Below are 23,192 nucleotides of genomic sequence, written 5' to 3'. Positions count from 1 at the left end.
CTTTTTACCCTTGCAGTTTCTTAACTCTATCTACAGTAATTCTACATTTTCTGATCTTATGTCACTTCTAAGGGTTTGATTTTGATTTTTTTACCAGCAGAACCACACGATTCCCTCTGCCTGCCTACTTGCCTGTCCTTTCAATACTGTGTGTACCCTTGGATATTAAGTCTCCAACTATAATCTTCTTCAGGCACAACTCGGTGTTGTCCGCAATGTCATACCTGTCAATCTCTAACTGCACTACAAGATCACCTACCTTATCCTGTATACTGCATCATTTAAATATAACAGCTTCACTCCTTTTATCCGTCACCTTTTTTGATTTGCCCCCCTTTTACGCTGCAGCTTATCCCACTTATTGCAATTTTCCCCAGTCATCCACCTGTCCTTGCTGACAGTCTCACTCTACCCTGCCTCTGCTTGTTAACCAACAGCCCTGTCACTCCATTTACCATCCCCCTGCCAAACTAGTTTAAACTCTCCCCAATAGCTCTAGTAAACCTGCCTTCAGGGATATTGGTTCCACTTGGGTTCAGGTATAAACTGTTCCTTTTGTACAGGTCATACCTTCCTCAGTAGAGATCACAATGATGCTGAAATTGAAACCCTGCCTCCTGCACCAGTTTCTCAGCCACATATTCATCTGCCAAATCATCCTATTCTTACCCTGACTTGCGTGTGGCACACAGCAATCCAGCAATCTACTCTGGAGGTCCTGCATTTCAGCTTTCTACCCAGCTACCTAAATTCTCTCTTCAGGTCCTCCTTGCTTTTCCTACCTATCTCATTTGTGCCAAAATGTACCAAGGCTTCTTGCTCTCTCCCTTTAAAATGTTGTGGTCCCAGTTCAAGATGTCTCTGACCCTGGCACCTGGGAGGTAACATGCCATCCAGGAGTCTATATCGCATCTACAGAATCTTGTGTCTACTCCTCTATGGAATCCCTCCTGCAGTTCTCTTCTCTCCCCCCGGCCCCCCGCCCTTTTCTGTGCCACAGTGCCAGAGTCAATGCTGCAGCTCCTCCCCACGCCCGGCAGGTCATTCCACTCAACAGTATCCAAAATGGTGTACTTGTTATTGAAAGGTACTCTGTACCCTGCCCATTTCCCTTACCCCTCCTGACAGTCACCCAATTACTTACCTCTTGTGACTTAGGAGTGACTATCTCCCTGTCTGTCAGCTCCTCAGTTTCCCGTATGAGCTGAAGTCACCAAGCTGCTGCTCCAGTTCCTTAACATGTTCTCTGAGGAGTTGGTTGGCATTGAGCAGTTGGGTCAAAAGACCAATCTCTGTGCTCTGGCTCTCTAGTAGACTGTTAGGCTAGATTTATCGACAATGTTAGAGAACATGGAAAACTGGCAAGCTATAACTTATGATGTACCACAGGCTGCAGTTATTCACAATCAATGTCAACCAGATCCCTTAGGGGACCAAATGTCATATTTTAAGTTTGTGGACAATACTAAAGATAGAATTGTAGTCTGGAAGAAGATGTAAAGAAGCTTCTAGAGAATGTGAACAAGCTAAGTGGTCAAAACATGGCAGCTGGATGGTAATGCCCAGTAAGTTGAAGGGTGTGTGGGATCTGGAACCTAGGTGATTTGGAAGGGGTCACAAGAACCAGAGCCCTGGGGAGTTTAAAGAGAACATGGCAAATATTATCTGGTGAAGAAAGCAGCTGGAACAATGGGATTACAAGATGGTCAGAGCAGACTATTGAAGTTTTAATGTATCGACAGCGCTCATCTACAACTAATTAAAAATTGCTGGATATTGGGCAATTGCTGCTGATTTTTTTTTCTTTTGTAACACTTCTAAGCAGCACCAGTTTTGCATGGAAAATAAGCCTCGAGTCTTAAAAGGATAAATAATTAAATAGTGGACGTCTGGGGGTTTTGATCTTAATGTGAATGGATTATGTTGTAACTTGTTTTGAATCCAGTTTTAAATCTCTGAATAAATGAATCCTAGGATAAATAGTTGAGTAATAGCTTATTTCTTTTTACCATAATGTAATATCTTGATGCCATTAAATAAATTTGGTTTTAGAAAATGTGTTTTGAATCTTGTTGAGAATCTTTTGAAAATAGTGTAGTTCAAGCAATCACCTAATTGCATTCAGACTGTTCTGCTGCAACATCACTTTGTTGTAACTGACCTTTGTGTGAACGATTTCTGTGCTAACACCATTCTTTTAAAGGCTATCTTAAATATGTTACTATTTCAATACCAGCTAAGCAATCTATTTATATTCTTCCATAAACTTGAGGAGATCTGCCAAACCTGTGTTTACTTGACTAACTTTCCAGTCAAGTAGATGATTTGGATGACAGAATTGATGGATTTGTGGCTAAGCTTGTGGACTAGATGAAGAAAGGAGGAGGGACAAGTAGTGTTGAGGAAGCAGGGAGGCTGCAAAAGGACTTCAACAGCTTGGGAGAATGAAAGAAGTGAAAACAGAAGTGGCAGATGGTATAGAAGTGGTAGGGAAGTGTAAGGTCATTTTGATAGAAGGAATAAAGGAATAGACTATTTTCTAAATGGGGAAAAAAATTCAAAAATCAGAGCTGTAAAGGGACTTGGGAGTCCTTGTGCAGCATTCCCTAAAAGTTAACTGTCAGATTGAGTTGGTAGTAGGGAAAGCTAATGTTAGTGTTCATTAGTGGGTGAGTCTAGGACCAGAAGGTACGGCCTCAGAATAGAGAGACATCCATTCAGAACAGTGATGAGGAAGTATTTCTTTAGGCAGAAGGTAGTGAGTCTGTGGAATTCATTGCCACAGATGGCTGTGGAGGCCAAGTCATTGAGTATATTTAAGTTGGAGGTTTATAGGTTCTTAGTTAGTCAGGGCGTCAAAGGTTACAGGGAAAAGGCAGGAGAATGGAATGGAAAGGGTTAATAAATCAGTCATGATGGGCCAAATGGCCTAATTCTGCTTCTACAGCACTGTGCAAAATCTTAGGTACATGTAAAAAAAATTCTGTAAAGTGAAGATACTTTGAAAAATAATGTGGTGAAAAGTTATTAAATATCAAAAAATACTATAAAGAATAGTAAGCAGTAAAAATAAATCAAATCAATATTTGGTGAGCAACCTTTGCCTTAAATTCTCTTATGTACACTGTCGTGCAGTTTTATAAGAAAATCGAATGGTAGTTTTTTTCCAAGCATTTTGGAGAGCTTGCCTCAGTTCTTCTGCAGACTATAGTTGTCTCACTTGCATCTGTCTCTCCAGGTATTCCCCAGTAGCCTCAATAATGTTGAGATCAGGGCTGTATGGAGGCATTCCATCTGTTGCAGAATTCCTTGTTCTTCTTTTTGCTGGATTCTTCTTTATGACCTTGGCCGTGTGTTTGGGGTCATTGTCCTGCTGCAGAATGAAGTTGGTATTGTGCGATGGATGAGAATCTGCTTGTATTTCTCAGCATTGAGGATTCCATTAGGGCTGACAGATCACTAGAAATGCAGCCCCAAATCTGCAAGGTCACTTTTCCATGCTTTACTGTTGAGTGCAGGCACTATTCCATGTAGTGCTCACCAGCTCTTCTATAGATAAACTGTCCCTTGCTTGAGCCAAAAATTTCAAATTTCGGCTTGTCAATCCAGAGCACTTGCTGCCATTGTTCAGCACCCCAGTCCCTGTGTTTTTGTGCGTAGGTGTGTCTTGGCTTCGTTTCCACCTTGGAGGAATGGCTTTTTGGCAGCAACTCTTCCATGAAGACCACTTTTAACAAGACTGTAGAGGAGTGTACTTGGGTTCCAGTGGTTTCTGTAAGTTCAGAGCTGATAGTAGTTTTTCCAATTTAGAGGGGACGTCAATTTGATGCATTTCTCATCTGTTGCACTCAGTTTCTGAGGCCAACCACGGCACTCAACTTTGACTATTTCTTTGTGCTTCTGCAGAAGAGCTAGGATAGCACATCTTAACTTCTGTCTGTTGTGAAATTTCTGCTTGGAAGAGACCTTGCTGATGGATGATGACCACCTTGTGTCTTGTTGCTGTGCTCACTATTGCCGTAGTGTTAAGAATTGAGGATTTGGACGTTAAAATGCCACATCTACCACACCCTCACCTTTCAGTTTGTTTGTCCTTCACCCAGTTTCATTCCTTCTACATCCGTTTCTGTTTCAGTTCATTAGTTTAGTTCATTCAACTTATTATGTCATTGATAAGCACCTGTTTGTTATCTTTGTTTAATCTTGCACTGGGCTGTACACTTACAAAGTAGTCAAGTTTTTATTTGAAAAGTGGCTAATTGATATTATTTTAACGAAATACAAAACTTACTCTAAATTTAATTTTTTAGAAAATAAATATTTGTAAATCTAAACTTCTTTTCTCCTTACACACTAATGCAGAAGACCAAAAAATAAACATCTGAAACAAAATGTATATGAAAAACCTGGGGTGCTTAAGATTTGTGCACAGTACTGTATGCCTTATGGTCAGTCTTTGTACGTGTTTATAATTAAATTACTCCACATTTTGTTGTCCAAATAATACTCTGTTTATCTCTGGACTAAGCATTTTTTAAATCATATGACATATTTGTTTTAGTTAATTTGCTGTGCTGTTTATGGAACACCTAATTAGGTGACACGTTTAATGAAAAAATAGTTATCAGTGTCTTTACCTAGTGCAAAGTAGTTGGAACTGAATTCTTGCTTTACAGAAGAATCCACTTTAAAATGCTGTGCTCAAAGATATTGCTACAATATCTCTATTTTGTTTAACTAGGGTTTTAAAGAAAACTTGCATGCATTGTTCTGCTTGGCTGAGAATGCAGTAGGAGCTGAAGCCACAAGACCTGATGACATTCACCAACTGTATTCTGGAAAGTGAGTTAGTGGATGTCTGCTGCTACATTTTTGGTCTTCCAGTATCTTGGTGCACTATGTATGAGCAAAATGCAGAATATAAACAAATAGGACCGAGACAATTTGTTGCAACTTTAGAAGGTCAATAGATGCATTTTGTTCTCCAAGTACCTTTGAGCAGAAATTAGGATTTGACTGTAATGTCATTTGTAGTACTTGGGTTGTATGTTCAGCCTGGATAATTTTCTCTGATTTTCTCTTAGCAATTTATCATGGTACATTTTTTAGAGGCCAGGAATACTTTATAAATCCTAATTTTACTGATGATTGCAGATTCATACACTGAATGGGTTATATTACAAAAAAATGTTGCTTCAGTTTTTTGCAAATCAGATCTGATTGTGTTTTACTTTAAAAAAAACACATTTACTCAATAGAACTGTTGAGATCAATAACACAGATGCAGAAGGTTCTCTGGTTTTGGCTGATGGAGTATCCTATGCGTGTAAAGATCTCAAAGCAGACATCATAGTAGATATTGCAACTTCAGCTGGAGCTCAGGTAAGTGAATGTTTCTGTTTTGATTTTACTCTTAATTTACATTGCCTCCAGTGGTCAATGAATATTAGTGTCAAAGAATGCACTTTTTTTATTGGCGGCAGTTAGAATCCATTGACCATCCACATGAAAACAGCATGTGCAGTTATTAACTTATTAGAGTCATAGAGCTGTAACTCATGGAAGTTAGCCCTTTGGCTCAAATGGGAAAACAAGATGCTCATTAAAGCTAATCCCATTTGACTGCATTTGGCTTGTATCCACCTTCCTATCCATGCTCCAATCTAAGTGTCTTAAATGTTGTTAACATACTTGCTTCAACCATTTCGTCCAGCAACTCATTCCATATACAGACCATTTTCTGGGTGAAAAAGTTGGCTCTCAGGATAATATTAAATCTCTCCCTTCTCACCTTAAATTATGCCGTTTAATTTTGATTTCTCAACCCTGGGAGAAAAAAAACTGTGTTTTCACTATGTCCCTCATGACTTTTATTGAGTTCTAATTTATAATGACACTTTGTGGATAATGGAACTCTGGTTAATAGTCTAACGCTATTAATAAAATTGTTAAATTTTAATGTTGCATACCAGAGAGAAGAATGGTTATTCTGCAGATCTAACTATCAAATGAACCTAAGTGGACCTAAAATGCTAAGATTTTATCACTTGTAAAAGTTGGCCTTTGCAATTCTTCTGCAAAGTAGATGTACCCCCATTGGCTATCCTGCTCTGACCTTGTATTGTACTTGCCAAGAAAAGTAGAAGTAGAATCTTCTTCCTGATGATGCCTTCCTGTTGGCCACCGGATGCTGCAGCACTAACAAGGAATATTCCCTGAAAATTTTGAGAATTCCAAGTGAATATTTTACCAGTGCTTTGCACCATGATAGAATGTGTCTCAGTGCACTTGTCGTCCTATTTTATGCAAGCAAATACATCTGTGCCCGATGCACAATGATCACTTTTCACTAGTTCAGTGTGCTATTTTCAGACCCTGACTTGTGTGATCATAGATGATGACCTCATTTTTATTTATTATAATTTTAGAATTAGCTCTCTTGTAATATGTGTAATTGAAAAATAGATTTTGGTATATTTAAGTAGCAGGTCTTTGTATAAACTTTTCATATGAACTTTAACTAGGGTATTGTGACTGGGAAGTACCATGGTGGATTGCTTACCAATAATGAGGAGTGGGAACAGGCCTGTGTTAAAGCCGGACAAAACAGTGGAGATCTTGTGCACCCATTGGTTTACTGCCCAGAACTCCACTTCAGTGAATTTACTTCAACTGTGGCAGATATGAAAAATTTTGCGTCTGTAAGTTAGTTGTCTATCTTGGCTATTCTGTTAGAGTTATTTAACTCTCTAAATTAGGCTGATGCTGTGTAAGAAGTTTTTTTTTCTCTCAAAATGTAATCTACTGGCGAGATGTTAAAATCAAAAATACAAGAGATTTTGCAGATGCTGGAAATCCAGAGCAACACACACAGAATGCTGGAGAAACTCAGCAGAGCAGGCATCATCCTTGGACATGAATAAACAGTTGACATTTTGGGCTGAGACCCTTCCTCGGGTGTTAAGATCAAATTGACTGTCCAGTCATCTCGATTTAAATAACATTTCAATCCTAAATTTAAACAGCCTGTAACTTAGTTGGGTTAAATTGTTCTCAGATCTTTGCAATTTACTTGCAAACATCTTGCCACAATGTGAGGAGACATTGTCACCGTGCTGTAAAACTTAATTTACAAATCGGTATAGTCAGTGAAGATTTTGAAGCAACTTACTGTGCGGAGGTAACAATAAGTTAACTAGGAAATAGAATTTTTTCATTCTGTAAATATTTTCTGTGTTTTTCCTTTAATCTCACAATGATTTGTACGGTGATATGTCCACAATAATTTCTTTGACACTGCAACTTCCTGTGTCCATCTTTTTCATATCTCCGATTGCATTTCCAAACAACAGACAAAACTCATTTTAATTACAATATTTGTTACCTATTAATGAAAAAAATTCTTCCTCTCAGTCTGGAGTAAACCTGCAGCTGATCTTCATGTCCCTCTGCATCACTTAATGTGCAAAATATTAAAGATTCCAGGGATAATGGAATAGGAATAGGTTATTCAGCCCATTGTTTGCTTTGCCATCCAATTATCTTTGATCTTTTACCTGAATGCACAAGCCCCACACTTTAACATCACTGGTATAGTTGGTGTAATATTGATAACAAAAAAAAAAAATTAATGGCATCTTAATTCATGCTCCCGGTATGATTCTGCCTTGCCCACCATCCCATCTTTGTACCATTCAATGACTTTCTTAATTGATTCTTGAGTTTCTACCTTTATTACTCTAAGTGGAATTTCAAATCTTGATCATCTTTTTGTGTGGAGAATATCCTGATAATTGACCTAAAGTTAAGTTTTACCATTATGAATCTTTTTCTCTGTCTTGTTCTATACTGAGTTTGATGTAAAGCATTTTAATACATTGCCTTTATACAGTCTATATTATGGATTGGTGTTGTCAATGGCTGTATAAAAAGTGAAGGGACTTAAGAATGGAATATTACTTATGCTAATGCCACTATAAAAGTTCAAGTTGTTTAAATAGGTTTTGAGAAAGTTCCGAAGATGTTTATAATAGTGATGGAAGTGAGTTGTGGAGAATAAGGTTACACAGTAATTTCTAAAGGGTGGAAGTTTGTATTAGGAATGGAGGATAAGCTGTAATTAAATTCAGGAACAGAAGTCTTGTTACAGAGACAAAAAATGATTTTCTGAAGGTTGTGATGTGAGATTATGGGGAGATTTAAAAATGAAGTTGAGTGTTTTTGGACACGAGATTCTGTGGATGCTGGAATTCCAAAGCATCTCACACAAAATGCTGGAGGACACTACTGGAGACAACATTACAAGAATTTTGCATGTGTACAGCACTTCCTTGTGGCATAGACATGGCAATAAATTTGTCCTTGTTTGGGGTGTACTTTCATCCTGAGAACAAATAAATGTCCCAAAAAGGACCCAGTGCTTTCCCAGCTTCCAACCAGGTATAGGTATTGATTATAACCGATGTTTTGATGACAAACTTTGGGTTGTCATAAAGATGAAAGTGCTTTCTTTCAACAGCTCCCATAGTTTTTCTGTATTTCATGGCTATCTGGAGAAGACAAATATCAGAGTTGTATTGTACATGCATACTTTGACTATAAAGTGAATTGTTGAACCTTTCTTTAAAATTCTGCTGGGCTTTCTCAGGTCAGCTGGCCATCTCTCAGCCAGCCAGTTACATGGCACCTCTCTGTTCCTGACTAAAATGCATATTAACTTGCATTCACTGGGGATCAACTAAAACTTTGTTATAAAATGATTAATTTGAGCTCAACGTTATGACGATACTAAATTGTATTAGCTGTGGTTTTTGAATTTAAAATGTATCTAATTCAGAAATAAATACATTAATGGTTTACAAACAGATATCCATTTGCATGTTGACTGTGCAGTGTCTGGCAGGGAACAATTTTAATGTAGTTGTGTCATTGTAGGATCATGCCAGTGCTCTGAGCTCGTGTACAGGCTTGTTTATTGAAGCGCATATTGGCTTTGATTGGCCAGGAGTATGGGTGCACATTGACATGGCTTCTCGAGTTCATTCTGTAAGTAAAGTTTTCTGTAACATTTGATTCTCAGTAGAAAGGTTAATTTATTGCATGCATTATTTAAGTTTGGATGTCCTTACCGCAGGATATATGTTAGCATGGCAAACCAATTTGTTTACTCCACATACAGTTTTCAAAAGCAACAGGATCTGGTCAGTTATTTGTTTAGAAGTTTAATATGGTGCATATATGTTCCTAGTTGATTCTTTTCATCCTATAACTGCAATTATATTTATCATCTACTCTCCAATTCTTTTTAATTTATTTCTCTGTTCTGCTTACAAGCAATATATTTTGCATTTGGGCAGAAGAGAGGATGACTAATGATGTCAGAAAAAACAATGGCTCTGGGAACGTTCAGTAGGAGTTGGATTTGAGCATGAGCCTTGGGAAAACCTAGGGCAGAAGTGTTCTGAGAGTAGTCGAGTACCATTGTACTGCGTGAAAGTGAGTTACCTTACACATTTGGGACACGCAGAATTGCAACAAAGCTTTGGAAATGAGTTTTCTATTGACATACCATATAGTGATATTTCAGCATTGTGAATGACTTGTTCTTTTAAGATTCTGATTAACTTGGGTTATAATGTATCACAATATTGAACTAGTTATAACTTAAAGCTTTAGAGAATATTTGATAAGTAGAATGTTTAAAAACTTTGTTTTACAAACAGATAATTGTAAGAAACTGTGCCTCTTTATGCAAAGGGTTATTTCTAGCATGATGCTTTTGGGAATGTCCCATAGTGCATGTGATAAGTTCCATTGTATGTACATGATTATTACAATTTGAGTATACAAGAAGATGTGTAAGCTGAGAAACTAATGGTTATACTTTCTCCATCAGGGAGCTCGGGCTACAGGCTATGGGGTAGCACTACTTTTAGCATTGTTTGGTCATGCAACAGATAATGTATTGTTGAACGTCATTTCACCAAATGGTGTTAGCTTTACCACAGAAGTTGGTAATTCGATGGAAAATTGCTTCAAAAAGAGAAGACTGATATGAATCCTGATTGCAATTGTGTTCATTTTCTGCTTTATGGAATTGAAAGTATTCATTTCCTGATTCTGTACGAAATTTTGCATTAGTATTTGGGAGCATACAGTAATTATTTTTCACTGCTATTCCTTAATGCTGGTGACTTGTCAAATAGAACACACAGCTTTGCTAATGATTTAATCCCATTACTTTTTGCATGGAGACTTGCAGAGATTGGAGTTGTATTTATTGCAGATTAAGAGTTTTTATTTCTATGAATGTAAGTTGAGCTATAATGTTTGGAGGTCACATACTTATACAATGAATCAAATTCTCTTATGTATAGTGATTAGCCTTAGTACTATCTCTTAGCAGCTTAAAATAAAACTGTTAAGATTTTTTAAAGCCAGGTTTAAAACATTTTTGTATATTTTCATGTATTTGAATAAGATATGCATAAAACATTGTATAATTTTCAAAGTTGTCCTGTTGCTTCTATTTAACCCATCGTTGCATTTCTTATCCTTTGATTTTTTTTTAGATTATGTATTTGTGCTAATGTGGTGACTATCACTAGAGTGCAAAATTAGCAGCCCTCCAATGCTAATGTGCTAAAGTTACTCCTTCATTGATTTCCTCTTGTTACTCCAGTTTAATATTCTGATGACAACAGGGCTAACTTCAAACACTTTACAAATAAGTGGTTAAAATTCTAATACACATAAGACTCATAGCCTCAGGTGTTTCACATTTGTGCAGGAGAAGGTAGGTACCCTGGTTTGTCACCCCTAACCCTGTGCTAGGAAGATTGGCCCGACTTGCCTTTGGGTGGAACTGGAGGAAGGATTTTATTGCCATAGTTGACCCAATTAAGTCAAGGGAAATAATTAGCACCATGGTAAATTATTTCCAAACTCCTTCAGCATTGAACATTTACTTTTATAAATGTGGAGATTCTTGCTTTAGTTTCATTTGTAATACAGCTACACTGTTATTTTCTTCATTCCCTCAATCGTTTTCAGTATTATTATCTACATATGATTCTTACATTGAATTAAATTGTTATGATTTACCCTTCATATCAGTGAGAATTTTACAGTGTAACTGAGGAGGTATGCCATTGCTGGTTCTCTTCATACAAGTTCCAAATTCTGTGTTATTGATGTCATATTGTTCTGTTGCTTGAATTACTATAAAAAAGTAGCATGAATGGTGAGGGACTATAAGCATAAGTGCACTAAAAACAAACAGGTCTGTATCAACGAATTGCAATATTGGAGATAATTTGGATGAATTCACATTTATCAAAATTAAATGATTTTTATATACTTGACCTACCCCATTTCTAACCTGGTGCGTATACAAAATCTTCTGGTGAGCGAATACCCAGTTTTCATGAAATTTTATTGAAAATGTCAATCACTGTGAGATGTTTTAGAAACAAATATAAAACAGGGACATATTTTCACTGGTAACTGTTGACAGTAGAGCCACAATTGTCTGGGTCTGGTAGACAGCATCAGGTTAAGGAAAAAAAAAGAGCAATCCAACTAGAAGCAAAGCTTATTGCATATTTTCTAAAACTAATTTCAGTATTCCAGAAGTTCATGAATAAACTTGAAATATAAATACACCTTAACACTCTAATATTGAAATCCATAAGGTAATGTATCCTTTGTCATACAAAACTTAGTTGCACCAACTATTATTGTTCATTTTCAGTTTTGACTTAAAATCATCCACTGTAATACACATAGTATGGTGAGTTGGATCATGGACTTAGCCTATCTATATTAAGTTGAAAATAGCCAATTCCTTCCAATAAATATAGTCAAGCTACTTGTAGAATGGGAAAAACATTGCTTTTCATTTGATTTTCTAAGCAACCAGAACTTCAAAAGATGAGAAATCAGTAAAACAGCTGTATCTGGAAAAAAAAAATTGACTCTTGAATGCTATTTTCATCTTCAAACAAATTCATAAAGTGATCTTAAAAACAGTTTCTAAAACTATTATTGCAAGATTAAAGGGTTTTGAAGGCTAACTTGGATTTTTGTTTGGTTTTAACACAATAACCCTTAATGTTGTTTGAAACTTATGGTAGCCCTGTGTTGTTTGAAGCTTATGGTAGCCCTGTGTTAGTTTTCTAAGTTATAGGTCAATTATTTAGCACATTTTCTTACATGGAAATCAGTGCTGTGATTGCCAAACTTCTATCTGGATCTCTATGAGACAGACATAAGCAAAGACAAATTACATTATTAACCCGACGATTAAATCTTCACCAACTGGATTTGTTTGTGCAACCAAGTTACAGGAATATTTGGTGAGTTACCTTCGGTAGGAAAACTGCCAAAGAGGAAGTTGAGTTTCAATCCTTGCTTTACATTAACAATACAACTGTGTAATAGTTGTCAGAAACCAATAACTGACATGAAAATAGTTGGCCACATTGGTAATGAGCCAGTGCTACCTTTAAGAAGCATGGCAAATTACACACACAATTCCTTCTTGGTTGCAGTAACCTTTGCTGTAATTGCCTGTTTTTAAAAGAGTTTTCTCACTTTGGGTCTGTGCTTGTGCTATAATTCTACTCGTCAATAATATAATCCTTACAAATACACCATTATTTCTAAACCAAAACAGTCGTATTAATCTTGAACATGTTTGCATTCAGATAAGTAGATTAAAATTAAATCTTAAGATACATGTATATTTTGCCCTTTTCAGGGTTTTAGTTACCTTGAAAATTGTAGCAATAACAACTTGCATGTGGAAATATGCAGAGAAAAGTCAAACTTTAAGCCAAGTAAATCTTCTATCCAAAAGTCAGGCAGTCTATTTTTCAGAATATTATGCAATATGAAAGGTTACATAATATCCTTTTATATTGACTCCAGTTATTATTCATTCTAATGCTGTGACACAAGATAAATCCACTTTACTGTGCCAGAGTGAAAGCACGTGAATGTGCCCATCAAACCCCTGTAAGCAAGTTCCTGATACTGGTTAGGCTGTCATGGGTAATATCCATTAGAAGAGGCCACATGGTTCCCAGTAAGAAAATCAGCAAATTATCACCTTGGAATATATCACCATATATTCCAATAATTGGTTGAAGATGGATCATCATAACAGTTGGAAACACATCACTCAGGTTCTAACCAGACAAATGGAATAGGTGAAAAGGAGATGGAAATGAAACAGTTATGGTTGGAGTCTTCCTATCAAAATAATTGATGACACTGTGGGCTCATTAAGAAAAAAGTTATGTTAGCTTCAGTTTAATCAAAGAGAAAAGCTATTGAAAGATTTGCCTTTCAGAGGTTCAAGTAAATTCTGAACATTTTGGTGACTTCTGGTTTCAAGTACTTTTGTGAGTACCACAGGAGCCTTTATCTAGGAGAAGTATGTTTTGAAGCATTAATGTAAACCCACTTTGTTTTTTTTATAAGATATTGAAGATACAGAAGACAGATAAGCCTTTGATAAAATAACTCTTCCTGAGAAAGCTCACTGATAAGGTGATACTTTTCTATTGCCTGTACAAATAAGTCATGTAAAATAAATTGTTAAATTATTTCCCTCACTTAAGCTCGTCAGTAAATTCATTCGTCAGTGGAGACCTGTGATGTCCTTAATCTTTGATGATGTCTTCTTTCATTGGCCGTTATAGAATCACTCCAGGTCTTCTTCCCCGAAAACTGGGTGGTATTGACATGAAGTTGTGTTGCTCAAAAATCATAAAGAAAATACAAAGGATTGATACAGATGATATCTGCAAGGAAGGTTAGCATTTCGGAAGCCCTGATTTTGGCTGTCTGAAAGTGAAAAGAAACTGGATTCAGCTACTATCTGGAATCAACTCCATAACCAGGGCTGAATGATGGCACAAACACCAGTCTTACACTGTCAGCAGAGGGAGACTGTAGGCAGAGAGAACTTGAGGAACGTACAACTGCCTGGGCTCCAGAAGGAAAAGCTCCTGTCACCTAACTGTGAATAACTCAGCTTTTCTGTGATATTGTGCTTTTTTCTTAAAATCTCCAAATTAGAATTTTACATCCAGATCAGTAAAGATTGGTCACTTCGTCTTTTCGCGTGTCCATTTGATCATAGTTTCTGGTGATCTATATAAGAAGATGAGCTTAGCATACAGATCCTCCTCCAGTTCTAACTCTCCAGTCTCTCGAACCAGGAAGATATCTGTGCATAGCTTCAAGATTCGGTCCACATTTGGTAGCTCTTCAAACATGATGGAGTGAGAGATCCCACTGAAGAACTCACGCACAAACTTTCCAATGACTAGCACAACTGATGCATAGAGACCCATAATGCTGAAAAGCAATGAAAACCATTAGAATACATCAGGAAATTCAGATTTATTCTTTAAAATTGGGGATGAAAAGTGGAGTTTCCAAGTTTAAGTTATACATGGCTTCCTAAATCTTCAACATAGTGATGGAGAATGCATGCTCATTATGAGCTATATCCCATAATAATAATCTATGTCTGAAACGAGGTTCTCTAGTCTAGTTCCATTGTATATGCAAACAGGTATGCAAATGTTTCATCAATGCTTTAAACATAATATTGTTCCCTTTCACCTACCTGCAGTGGTAGCCACCACAGCTTACACTCAGTGAAGACCTGGCATATAACATGCCAAGTTCTTCAACTGACGTGCTGTCACTTGCATCCAATCAAACTGTATTACTGGTGTAGATGAAGGGATCCAATGTGTTACTGTTAAATTTATTGGCAGTACACAGAGGTAGAAAAATGAGCTGGGAATTGTTAACAAAGAGTTTGCTAAGGGATATAGTTGCATTAACTGTATAAAATTTAGCTGATGCTGCGTAATGTGAGATTTCCATTTGATGATAACACTAGAAAACCAGCAAGTTATTTAAATACAGATGGAACATAGTACTTTACTGTACCAAACAATCTGGGTGTTATTGTACATAAAACACAGAAGCATGTAGGTGCAGCAAAAGATTACGAAAGCAAATGGAATATTGTCATTTAGTCCAAGATGGTTTGAGTTTAATAAATACAGGGTGTCAATGAGATCACATCTGGAGTGCAGTGAACAATAACTCTCCTTATTTAAAGAGGAATATCCTTGGGTAGTTCAAAGAAGGTTAACCGGGATGTTTCACATCAAGGAACTGTCTAATGAAAACATATTAAGCAAAAAATATTGGACCAATGTTTATGGATGTTTAGAAGAATGAGAAGTGAACTTTTTGAAAATTTATAATATTCTAAGTAGATTGCCTGACAATATCTGGCAATAGCAAAATGTACTCTTCTTTCTTCTCTGTCCATCTTACGTACTAATATAATTTCGAACTTGATAATTTCGAAGTGACTGCATGACTGTCAGGAGAGGGAAGGGAAATGGGCAGCCAGTGCAGAGTAGCCCTGTGGCCAACTGTTGAGGGGGATAACCTTTCGGAGGGAGCCACAACGACCAGGTCTCTGGCACTGTTGCTCAGAAGCGAAGGAGTTTTCTGTAGTTAAAAGACCAGACACAAGATTCTGTGGACATGAGAGAGACACCCAAATGGTGTGTTGCCTCGTAGGTGCCAGGGTCGGGGACCATCGGGTCCATGGCATTCTGATGGGGGTGGGTGAGTGGCCAGAAATGTTGGTACATATTGGCACCAGTGACATAGGTAGGAAAAGGGAGGAGGTCCTAAAGAGAGATTTGTGCAAAATGTTGGAGGAACTCAGCAGGTCAGGCAGCATCTATGGAATGCAGTGAACAGTCGATGTTTTGGGCTGAGACCCTTCATCAGGACTGGAAAGGAAGGGGGAAGAAGGCAGACTAAGAAAGTGGGGGAAGAGGAGGAAGAAATACTGGATGGGGGGCGCTGAAGTGGAGCTGGGAAGTTGATGGGTGAAAGAGATAAAGGGCTGGAGAAGGGGGAATATGATAGGAGAGGACTGAAGACCATAGAAGAAAGAGGAGAGAAAGGAGCACCAGACATTCGCTTGCATGACATTCTGAAGTGGGAGGGCGATCAGCCAGATGTCGTGGTGCACATCGGTACCAATGACATAGCAAGGAAGAGTGAGGAGGTCCTGGAGAGTGAGTATAGAGAGCCTGGTAGGAAGTTGAAAAGCAGGACCTTGAGAGTGGTAATCTCAGGATTGCTACCTGTGCCACATGCCAGTGAGGGTAAGAATAGGATGCTGTGGAGGATGAACAAGTGGCTGAGGAACTGGTGTAGAGGGCAGGGTTTCAGATTTCAGGATCATTGGGACCTCTTCTGGAGCAGGTGGGACCTGTACAAGAGAGACGGGTTACACTTGAACCACAAGGGGACCAATATCCTTTCAGGGAGGTTTGTTAGTGCTGTTGGGGAGGCTTTAAACTAGATTTGCAGGGGGATGGGAACCAGAGTGCCAGAGCTGACAGTGTGGCTGGGGTGGAAATAAATAATGTTGAAAGTTTAAGCAAATCCGCTGATAGAAAGGTTGTGAGTGGTGGTAAAAATCTTCTGAGGTGTATATATTTCAATGCTAGGAGTATTGCGGGGAAGGTGGACGAGTTGAGTGCGTGGATTGACACGTGGAATTATGACATTATAGCAATTAGTGAAACTAGGCTACAGGAGGGGCAGGACTGGCAGCTTAATATTCCAGGGTTCCGATGTTTCAGATGTGATAGAGGCAGAGGAATGAAAGGTGGGGGGGGTAGCATTGCTTGTCAGGAAAAATGTTACAGCAGTGCTCAGGCAGGACAGATTAGAGGGCTTGTCTACTGAGTCCTTATGGGTGGCGCTGAGGAAAAGGAAAGGTATGGCCACGTTAGTGGGGTTGTATTATAGACCACCCAATAGTCAGCGAGAATTGGAGGAGCAAATCAGCAGAGAGATAGCAGGCAACTGCAGGAAATATAAAGTTGTGTTGGTAGGGGATTTTAATTTTCCATATATTGATTGGGACTCTCATACTGTTAGGGGTCTAGATGGTTTAGAGTTTGTAAAATATGTTCAGGAAAGTTTTCTAAATCAATATATAGAGGTACTAATTAGGGGGGATGCAATATTGAATCTCCTGTTAGGAAGCGAGTTAGGACAAGTGACAGAAGTGTGTGTAGGGAAACACTTTGGTTCCAGTGATCGTAACACCATTAGTTTCAACTTGATCATGGAGAAGGATAGATCTGGTCTTAGGGTTGAGGTTCTGAACTGGAAGAAGGCCAAATTTGAAGAAATGAGAAAGGATCTAAAAAGCATGGATTGGGACAGGTTGCTGTCTGGCAAGGATGTGATCGGTAAGTGGGAAGCCTTCAAAGAAGAAATTTTGAGAGTGCAGAGCTTGTATGTTCTTGTCAGGATTAAAGGCAAAGTGAATAGGAATAAGGAACCTTGGTTCTCAAGGGATATTGCAACTCTGATAAAGAAGAAGAGAAAGTTGTATGACATGTATAGGAAACGGAGTAAATAAGGTGCTTGAGTATAAAAAGTGCAAGAAAGTACTTAAGAAATAAATCAGGAGGGCTAAAAGACATGAGGTTGCCTTGGCAGTCAAAGTGAAGGATAATCCAAAGAGCTTTTACAGGTATATTAAGAGTAAAAGAATTGTAAAGGATAAAATTGGTCCTCTTGAAGATCAGAGTGGTCAGCTATGTGCAGAACTAAAAGAAATGGGGGAGATCTTAAATGGGTTTTTTGCGTCTGTATTTACTAAGGAAACTTATGAAGTCTATGGAATTAAGGGAAACAAGTAGTGAGATCATGGAAACTGTACAGATCGAAAAGGAGGAGGTGCTTGCTATCTTGAGGCAAATTAAAGTGGATAAATCCCCAGGACCTGACAGGGTGTTCCCTCGGACCTTGAAGGAGACAAGTGTTGAAATTGCAGGGGCACTGGCAGATATATTTAAAATGTCGGTGTCTACGGGTGAGGTGCCGGAGGATTGGAGAGTGGCTCATGTTGTTCCGTTGTTTAAAAAAGGATCGAAAAGTAATCCGGAAAATTATAGGCCGGTAAATTTGACGTCGGTAGTGAGTAAGTTATTGGAGGGAGTACTAAGAGACAGAATCTACAAGCATTTGGATAGACAGAGACTTACTAGGGAGAGTCAACATGACTTTGTGTGTGGTAGGTCATGCTTGACCAATCTATTGGAGTTTTTCAAGGAGGTTACCAGGAAAGTGGATGTTGTCTACATGGACTTCAGTAAGGCCTTTGACAAGGTCCCGCATGGGAGGTTAGTTAGGAAAATTCAGTTGCTAGGTGTACATGGAGAGGTGGTAAATTGGATTAGACATTGGCTCAATGGAAGAAGCCAAAGAGTGGTAGTAGAGAATTGCTTCTTAGAGTGGAGGCCTGTTACTAGTGGTGTGCCACAAGGATCAGTGCTGGATCCATTGTTATTTGTCATCTATATCAATGATCTAGATGATAATGTGGTAAATTGGATCAGCAAATTTGCTGATGATACTAAGATTGGAGGTGTAGTGGACAGTGAGGAAGGTTTTCAGAGCCTGCAGAGGAACTTGGACCAGCTGGAAAAATTGGCTAAAAAATGGCATATGGAGTTTAATACAGACAAGTGTAAGGTATTGCACTTCGGAAGGACAAACCAAGGTAGAACACACAGGGTGAATGGTAAGGCACTGAGGAGTGCAGTAGAACAGAGGGATCTGGGAATACAGATACAAAATTCCCTAAGAGTGGCGTCACAGGTAGATAGGGTCGTAAGGAGAGCTTTCGGTACATTGTCCTTTATTAATCAAAGTATTGAGTATAAGAGCTGGAATGTTATGATGAGGTTGTATAAGGCATTGGTGAGGCCGAATCTGGAGTATTGTGTTCAGTTTTGGTCACCAAATTACAGGAAGGATATTAATAAGGTTGGAAGAGTGCAGAGAAGGTTTACGAGGATGTTGCTGGGACTAGAGAAACTCAGTTACAGAGAAGGGTTGAATAGGTTAGGACATTATTCCTTGGAGCGTAGAAGAATGAGGGGAGATTTGATAGAGGTATGTAAAATTATGATGGGTATAGATAGAGTGAATGCAAGCAGGCTTTTTCCACTGAGGCAAGGGGAGAAAAAAAAACAGTGGACGTAGGTTAAGGGTGAGGGGGGAAAAGTTTAAAGGGAACATTGGGGGGGCTTCTTCACACAGAGAGTGGTGGGAGTATGGAATGAGCTGCCAGACGAGGTGGTAAATGTGGGTTCTTTTTTAACATTTAAGAATAAATTAGACAGATACATGGATGGGAGGTGTATGGAGGGATATGGTCCGTGTGCATGTCAGTGGAACTAGGCAGAAAATAGTTCAGCACAGCCAAGAAGGGCCAAAAGGCCTATTTCTGTGCTGTAGTTTTTCTTTTGTTTTCTATGGTTTCAGAGGGAGGTGATGGGCAGGTAAGGAGAGAAGGTATGAGAGGGAAGCAGAAATAGGGGGTGGGGCAATAATAAGAAGTTTGAGAAATCAATCCCTCCCTCTGGTGCTTCTCCCCCTTCCCTTCCCTTCCATGGTCTTCTGTCCTCTCCTTTCAGATTGCTTATCTTTCATCAGAATTTATTGCCTCTGCAACGTGGATCTTTGTTTTCACATTAAATCCACCTTACACTGAAATGGCAAAGAACTTTAAGACCTGTCTTAGAGTTTATTCTGAGTGCGGGGTAATCATAGAAACATTCATGTGCAATTAAGACATCCAATATTTTAATTGGTTCAAAATCTGTACTGGTAAGATGATCTTGGAAACCTGCAATAATCCAAGTATCAAAGTGGAGGAAAGTGCAAACTTCCTCTATCATTTTATACACCAGTAGAGTAATAACGATGTGTGTAAGAATTTATGAAAAAAACAATTACAATTTTTAAAAGACATTTGGACAGATATATGGAGATAGGAAAGGTTTAGAGGAATATATGCCAAATACAGGAAGGCACTTTGGTTGGCGTGGACTAATTGGGCCATAGGGCCCGTTTCTGTACTGTATAACTCTAATGTAAAGTAAATCAAAGAATTGAATTTGTTGTCTTACCCATAGCCAGCCAGGAAGCCAAGACTTGGAGGACTAACTTTATCACTGAATACAATAATTTCTAAACTTTCCTTTTTATCATTTTTGAGAAACTTGTTGGTCTGATTAACAATCCACCATTCCTGTATGAGTCCTGTAACATTGCTTTTTTCCTGAACCAGCATTAAATCAAGTTCACAGTAGTCATCACCATCTGTTGGAGGAAAGTAAAGCACAGATCATATTGAAAAGGTTACATATTTTAATACATTTTAGTGTATAATGTATTTTAGGATGTCTGTGTGAAAATAGTAGAAAAAGGGACAAATCAATGATTAGATGATATGCAATTAATCGTATCATTTGGTTGATCTTTCATTGATCCTGTTATAGTTAGTATTCTATAGATTTGCTGAGTATGCCCAGCAAATGCTCATGGTTGTATGTGGTGATTATATGCACTTTGATCATAAAATTTATTTTGAAACTGCCTTTAAAAAGTCACAGTGAAAAATGAAAGAAGAATCAAGAAAGTTAAATCATGCAATGTGCTTGGCTCTGAACTGCCCTCTGAGGTGACTGGTAACCCACTCAGTTATATTAAGCATTACAAAGAATTACTATGCAGACTACAGCTATTCAATAAGGTGGTTCAGCTTCATGTTCTCAGCCATGACTAGGGATGGACATTCAATACTAGTCTTGCTGGTGATATCCACATCCTGAGAATTAAAAGAATTAAATATAGGAGAAGATGTGAATCTTGATTACAACATGGATATTACAAACAAAAGTAGAAGAACCATAGAAGAAGAATATGAAAGATGGCACATGTTAAAAAATCATTTATGAAATCTAAATCAAATACCACATAAAAGAAACTTTTTTGGTTACTGATCAATTTGAAAATGTGGAAAGGCTCTAAGGAACTTGATGCTTTTTTTTTTAAAAAAAAGTTAACAAAAGTCATTTTGATGTCAAATTTCAATAGAGCACAAATGTTGCCCAGGCCTAGCCTCAGAGACATAAGATATAGGAGCAGAATTAGGCCAATTGCCCATCTAGTCTACTCTAACATTTGATCATGGCTTTCAGTAATTCACTCAAAGCTGTTCTTCTCACTGGAGTAAAATTGAGTTCATATTTTACAGCATTTTGAAAAATGAGATTATTCCACCAAAATTTATAGAATTCTTAAAGGGTCTGGAAAGCTAAATGTTGAGAAGCTTTCTCACCATTCTAAAAACGTAGAACTGTGGTGTCTGTATTAGTCTCTGCATAAGGAATTAGTCACTTGTAATATTCTCCACCACTTTCCACATCACCTCTTGCTACAAGAGTTGTGCATGCAGAAATATTTAGTACATCTCAATGAAATGTGCACAATTCCCCCAATGCTTTGCAGGCTGGTTACGGGGAGGAGCTTTCCCTGACTGAGGTTTGTTAAATTTGTTCCAAAAAGAACCCGATAAATTTCTGGACATCAAGGATCTAATCCAGGGAAATAAAGGAAAAGATAAGTCATGATCTTGTTGAACATGGAGCAGGTTTGAAGGTTGGGTTGGCCCTATTCCTGCTGCTAGTTCTTATGTTCAAGACAGAGTGTTAAAACACTTGGACTATGAAGTCAAGGGAGTGTATTTGAGGCTGGTAATAAAGTTTGGTTATGATCCATATAGTCGAATAGGCTTGAATTGTCAAATAGCCCCCTTCGCCTTCCATGTCTATTGTTTCTATGTAACTTTATCAATCAGGGCATAGAAGTTGGGAAATTATGTTGGACTGTACAAGACATTGTTGAGCCCACACCTGGAGTATTATTTTCAATTTAGGTCATCCTGTTACAGGATGGATGTGACTAAACTGGAAAGAGTGCAGAAAAAGATTTGCAAGGATGTTGCTGGGACTCCAGGACCAAATTATAGGGAGAAGTTAAACAGGTAGGGAATTTACTCCTTAGAGCATAGGAAATTGAGGGGTGAATTCATAGGGGTATATAAGGTCACAAAGAGGTGAGTACTCTTATTTCAAGGGTTAGTGAATCCAGAAGACATAGTTTAAAGTTTAGATATGAAAAGTTTAATAACCTGAAGGGCAACATTTTAACACAGTGGGTGGTAGATATATGGGACCAGCTGCTAGAGGAAGTGGTTGAGGCGGGTACAGTATATTAGATACATTTAAGAAATATGTGGACAGGTATATGGATAACAAGAATTGAGAGAGATTATTGTCTAAATGTTGGAAAATGGGATTTGCTATAATACAGATTTTAGTCAGCATAGGCACATATGGGCTGATCACAAACAAGAGAAAATCTGCAGATGCTGGAAATCTGAGCAACACAAAATGCTAGAGGAACACAGCAGGCCAAGCAGCATATACGGAAAAGAGTACAGTTGAAGTTTCAGGCCGAAACGTCAACTGTACTCTTCTCCTAGATACTGCCTGGCCTGCTGAGTTCCTCCAGCATTTTGTGTGTGTTGCACATATGGGCTGAAGTGCCTTTTTGTGTGCTGTATCACTGAATTTCCCAGAATTGGTCGATATACAGAGACAAAGTGTGAGCTTGCTTCTGAAGAACTCAGAAAAGCGGACTATCACCTCCATGGAAATAACAGATCAGAACTAATTGCTTTTACGTTCCTTCCACAGTTATTCCTTTATTGTTATATATTTATGCACTGTAAAGTTGAAAACATCTTAAAGAGGTACACTTACGAACATAAAGTTGTTTCACAGGCTTTGTGTCAGAATCGCTGGGAGCTCGGATATAGTTTGGAAATATCTTTGAAATTTTTCTGAAAAATAAAACCATTTCATTAAAATATAATTTGTATCAAAACACATGAATGAGTTATTTGTTCATAATAAATCATCAACACGAAGGAGGTTGAAAGGTGTCTTGATAGACACGTATAAGATTATATAGGGCATAGACAGAGTGGACAGCCAGTGCCTTTTACCAGAGGACATCCTTTTAAGGTGAGTAGACAAAAGCTGAGGGGAGAAGGCAGAAATAGATTTTTTCAGAGAAAATGGTAAATGACTGGAATGTCTTGCTGGGTGGTGGGAGAGGCTGACACGTTAGGGACATTTAAGAAACTTAGACACTTGGATGAAAGAAAAGTGGGGAGTTATGGACAACATAGGAGAGAA

General features: G+C 38.1%; 2 protein-coding genes across 5 annotated transcripts in view; one reads left to right on the top strand and one right to left on the bottom strand.

Annotated features, from left to right (window-relative positions):
• LOC140198038 (probable aminopeptidase NPEPL1) overlaps positions 1 to 10,436 on the top strand; it is a 46,571-nt gene extending 36,135 nt beyond the window's left edge. For all 3 annotated transcript variants that reach the window (XM_072258881.1, XM_072258872.1, XM_072258890.1), the window contains exons 8-12: positions 4,742 to 4,842; positions 5,259 to 5,382; positions 6,525 to 6,701; positions 8,935 to 9,045; positions 9,896 to 10,436. In XM_072258881.1, coding sequence (XP_072114982.1) covers positions 4,742 to 4,842; positions 5,259 to 5,382; positions 6,525 to 6,701; positions 8,935 to 9,045; positions 9,896 to 10,057 — 675 coding nt within the window. In that variant the 3' untranslated portion in view covers positions 10,058 to 10,436. The remainder of the gene's footprint in view (positions 1 to 4,741; positions 4,843 to 5,258; positions 5,383 to 6,524; positions 6,702 to 8,934; positions 9,046 to 9,895) is intronic.
• Positions 10,437 to 11,423: 987 nt separating this feature from the next.
• The window catches only part of LOC140198027 (piezo-type mechanosensitive ion channel component 2), an 835,978-nt gene continuing 824,209 nt past the window's right edge, over positions 11,424 to 23,192 (bottom strand). For both annotated transcript variants that reach the window (XM_072258850.1, XM_072258859.1), the window contains 3 exons: positions 22,755 to 22,834; positions 20,055 to 20,247; positions 11,424 to 14,367 (listed from right to left, as the gene is read on the bottom strand). In XM_072258850.1, coding sequence (XP_072114951.1) covers positions 14,115 to 14,367; positions 20,055 to 20,247; positions 22,755 to 22,834 — 526 coding nt within the window. In that variant the 3' untranslated portion in view covers positions 11,424 to 14,114. The remainder of the gene's footprint in view (positions 14,368 to 20,054; positions 20,248 to 22,754; positions 22,835 to 23,192) is intronic.

This window comes from Mobula birostris, chromosome 1 (assembly GCF_030028105.1).
Source record: "Mobula birostris isolate sMobBir1 chromosome 1, sMobBir1.hap1, whole genome shotgun sequence".
NCBI lineage: Eukaryota > Metazoa > Chordata > Chondrichthyes > Myliobatiformes > Myliobatidae > Mobula > Mobula birostris.
Note: the sequence above shows the minus strand (reverse complement) of the source record. Positions and strands in the feature narration are given on the sequence as shown.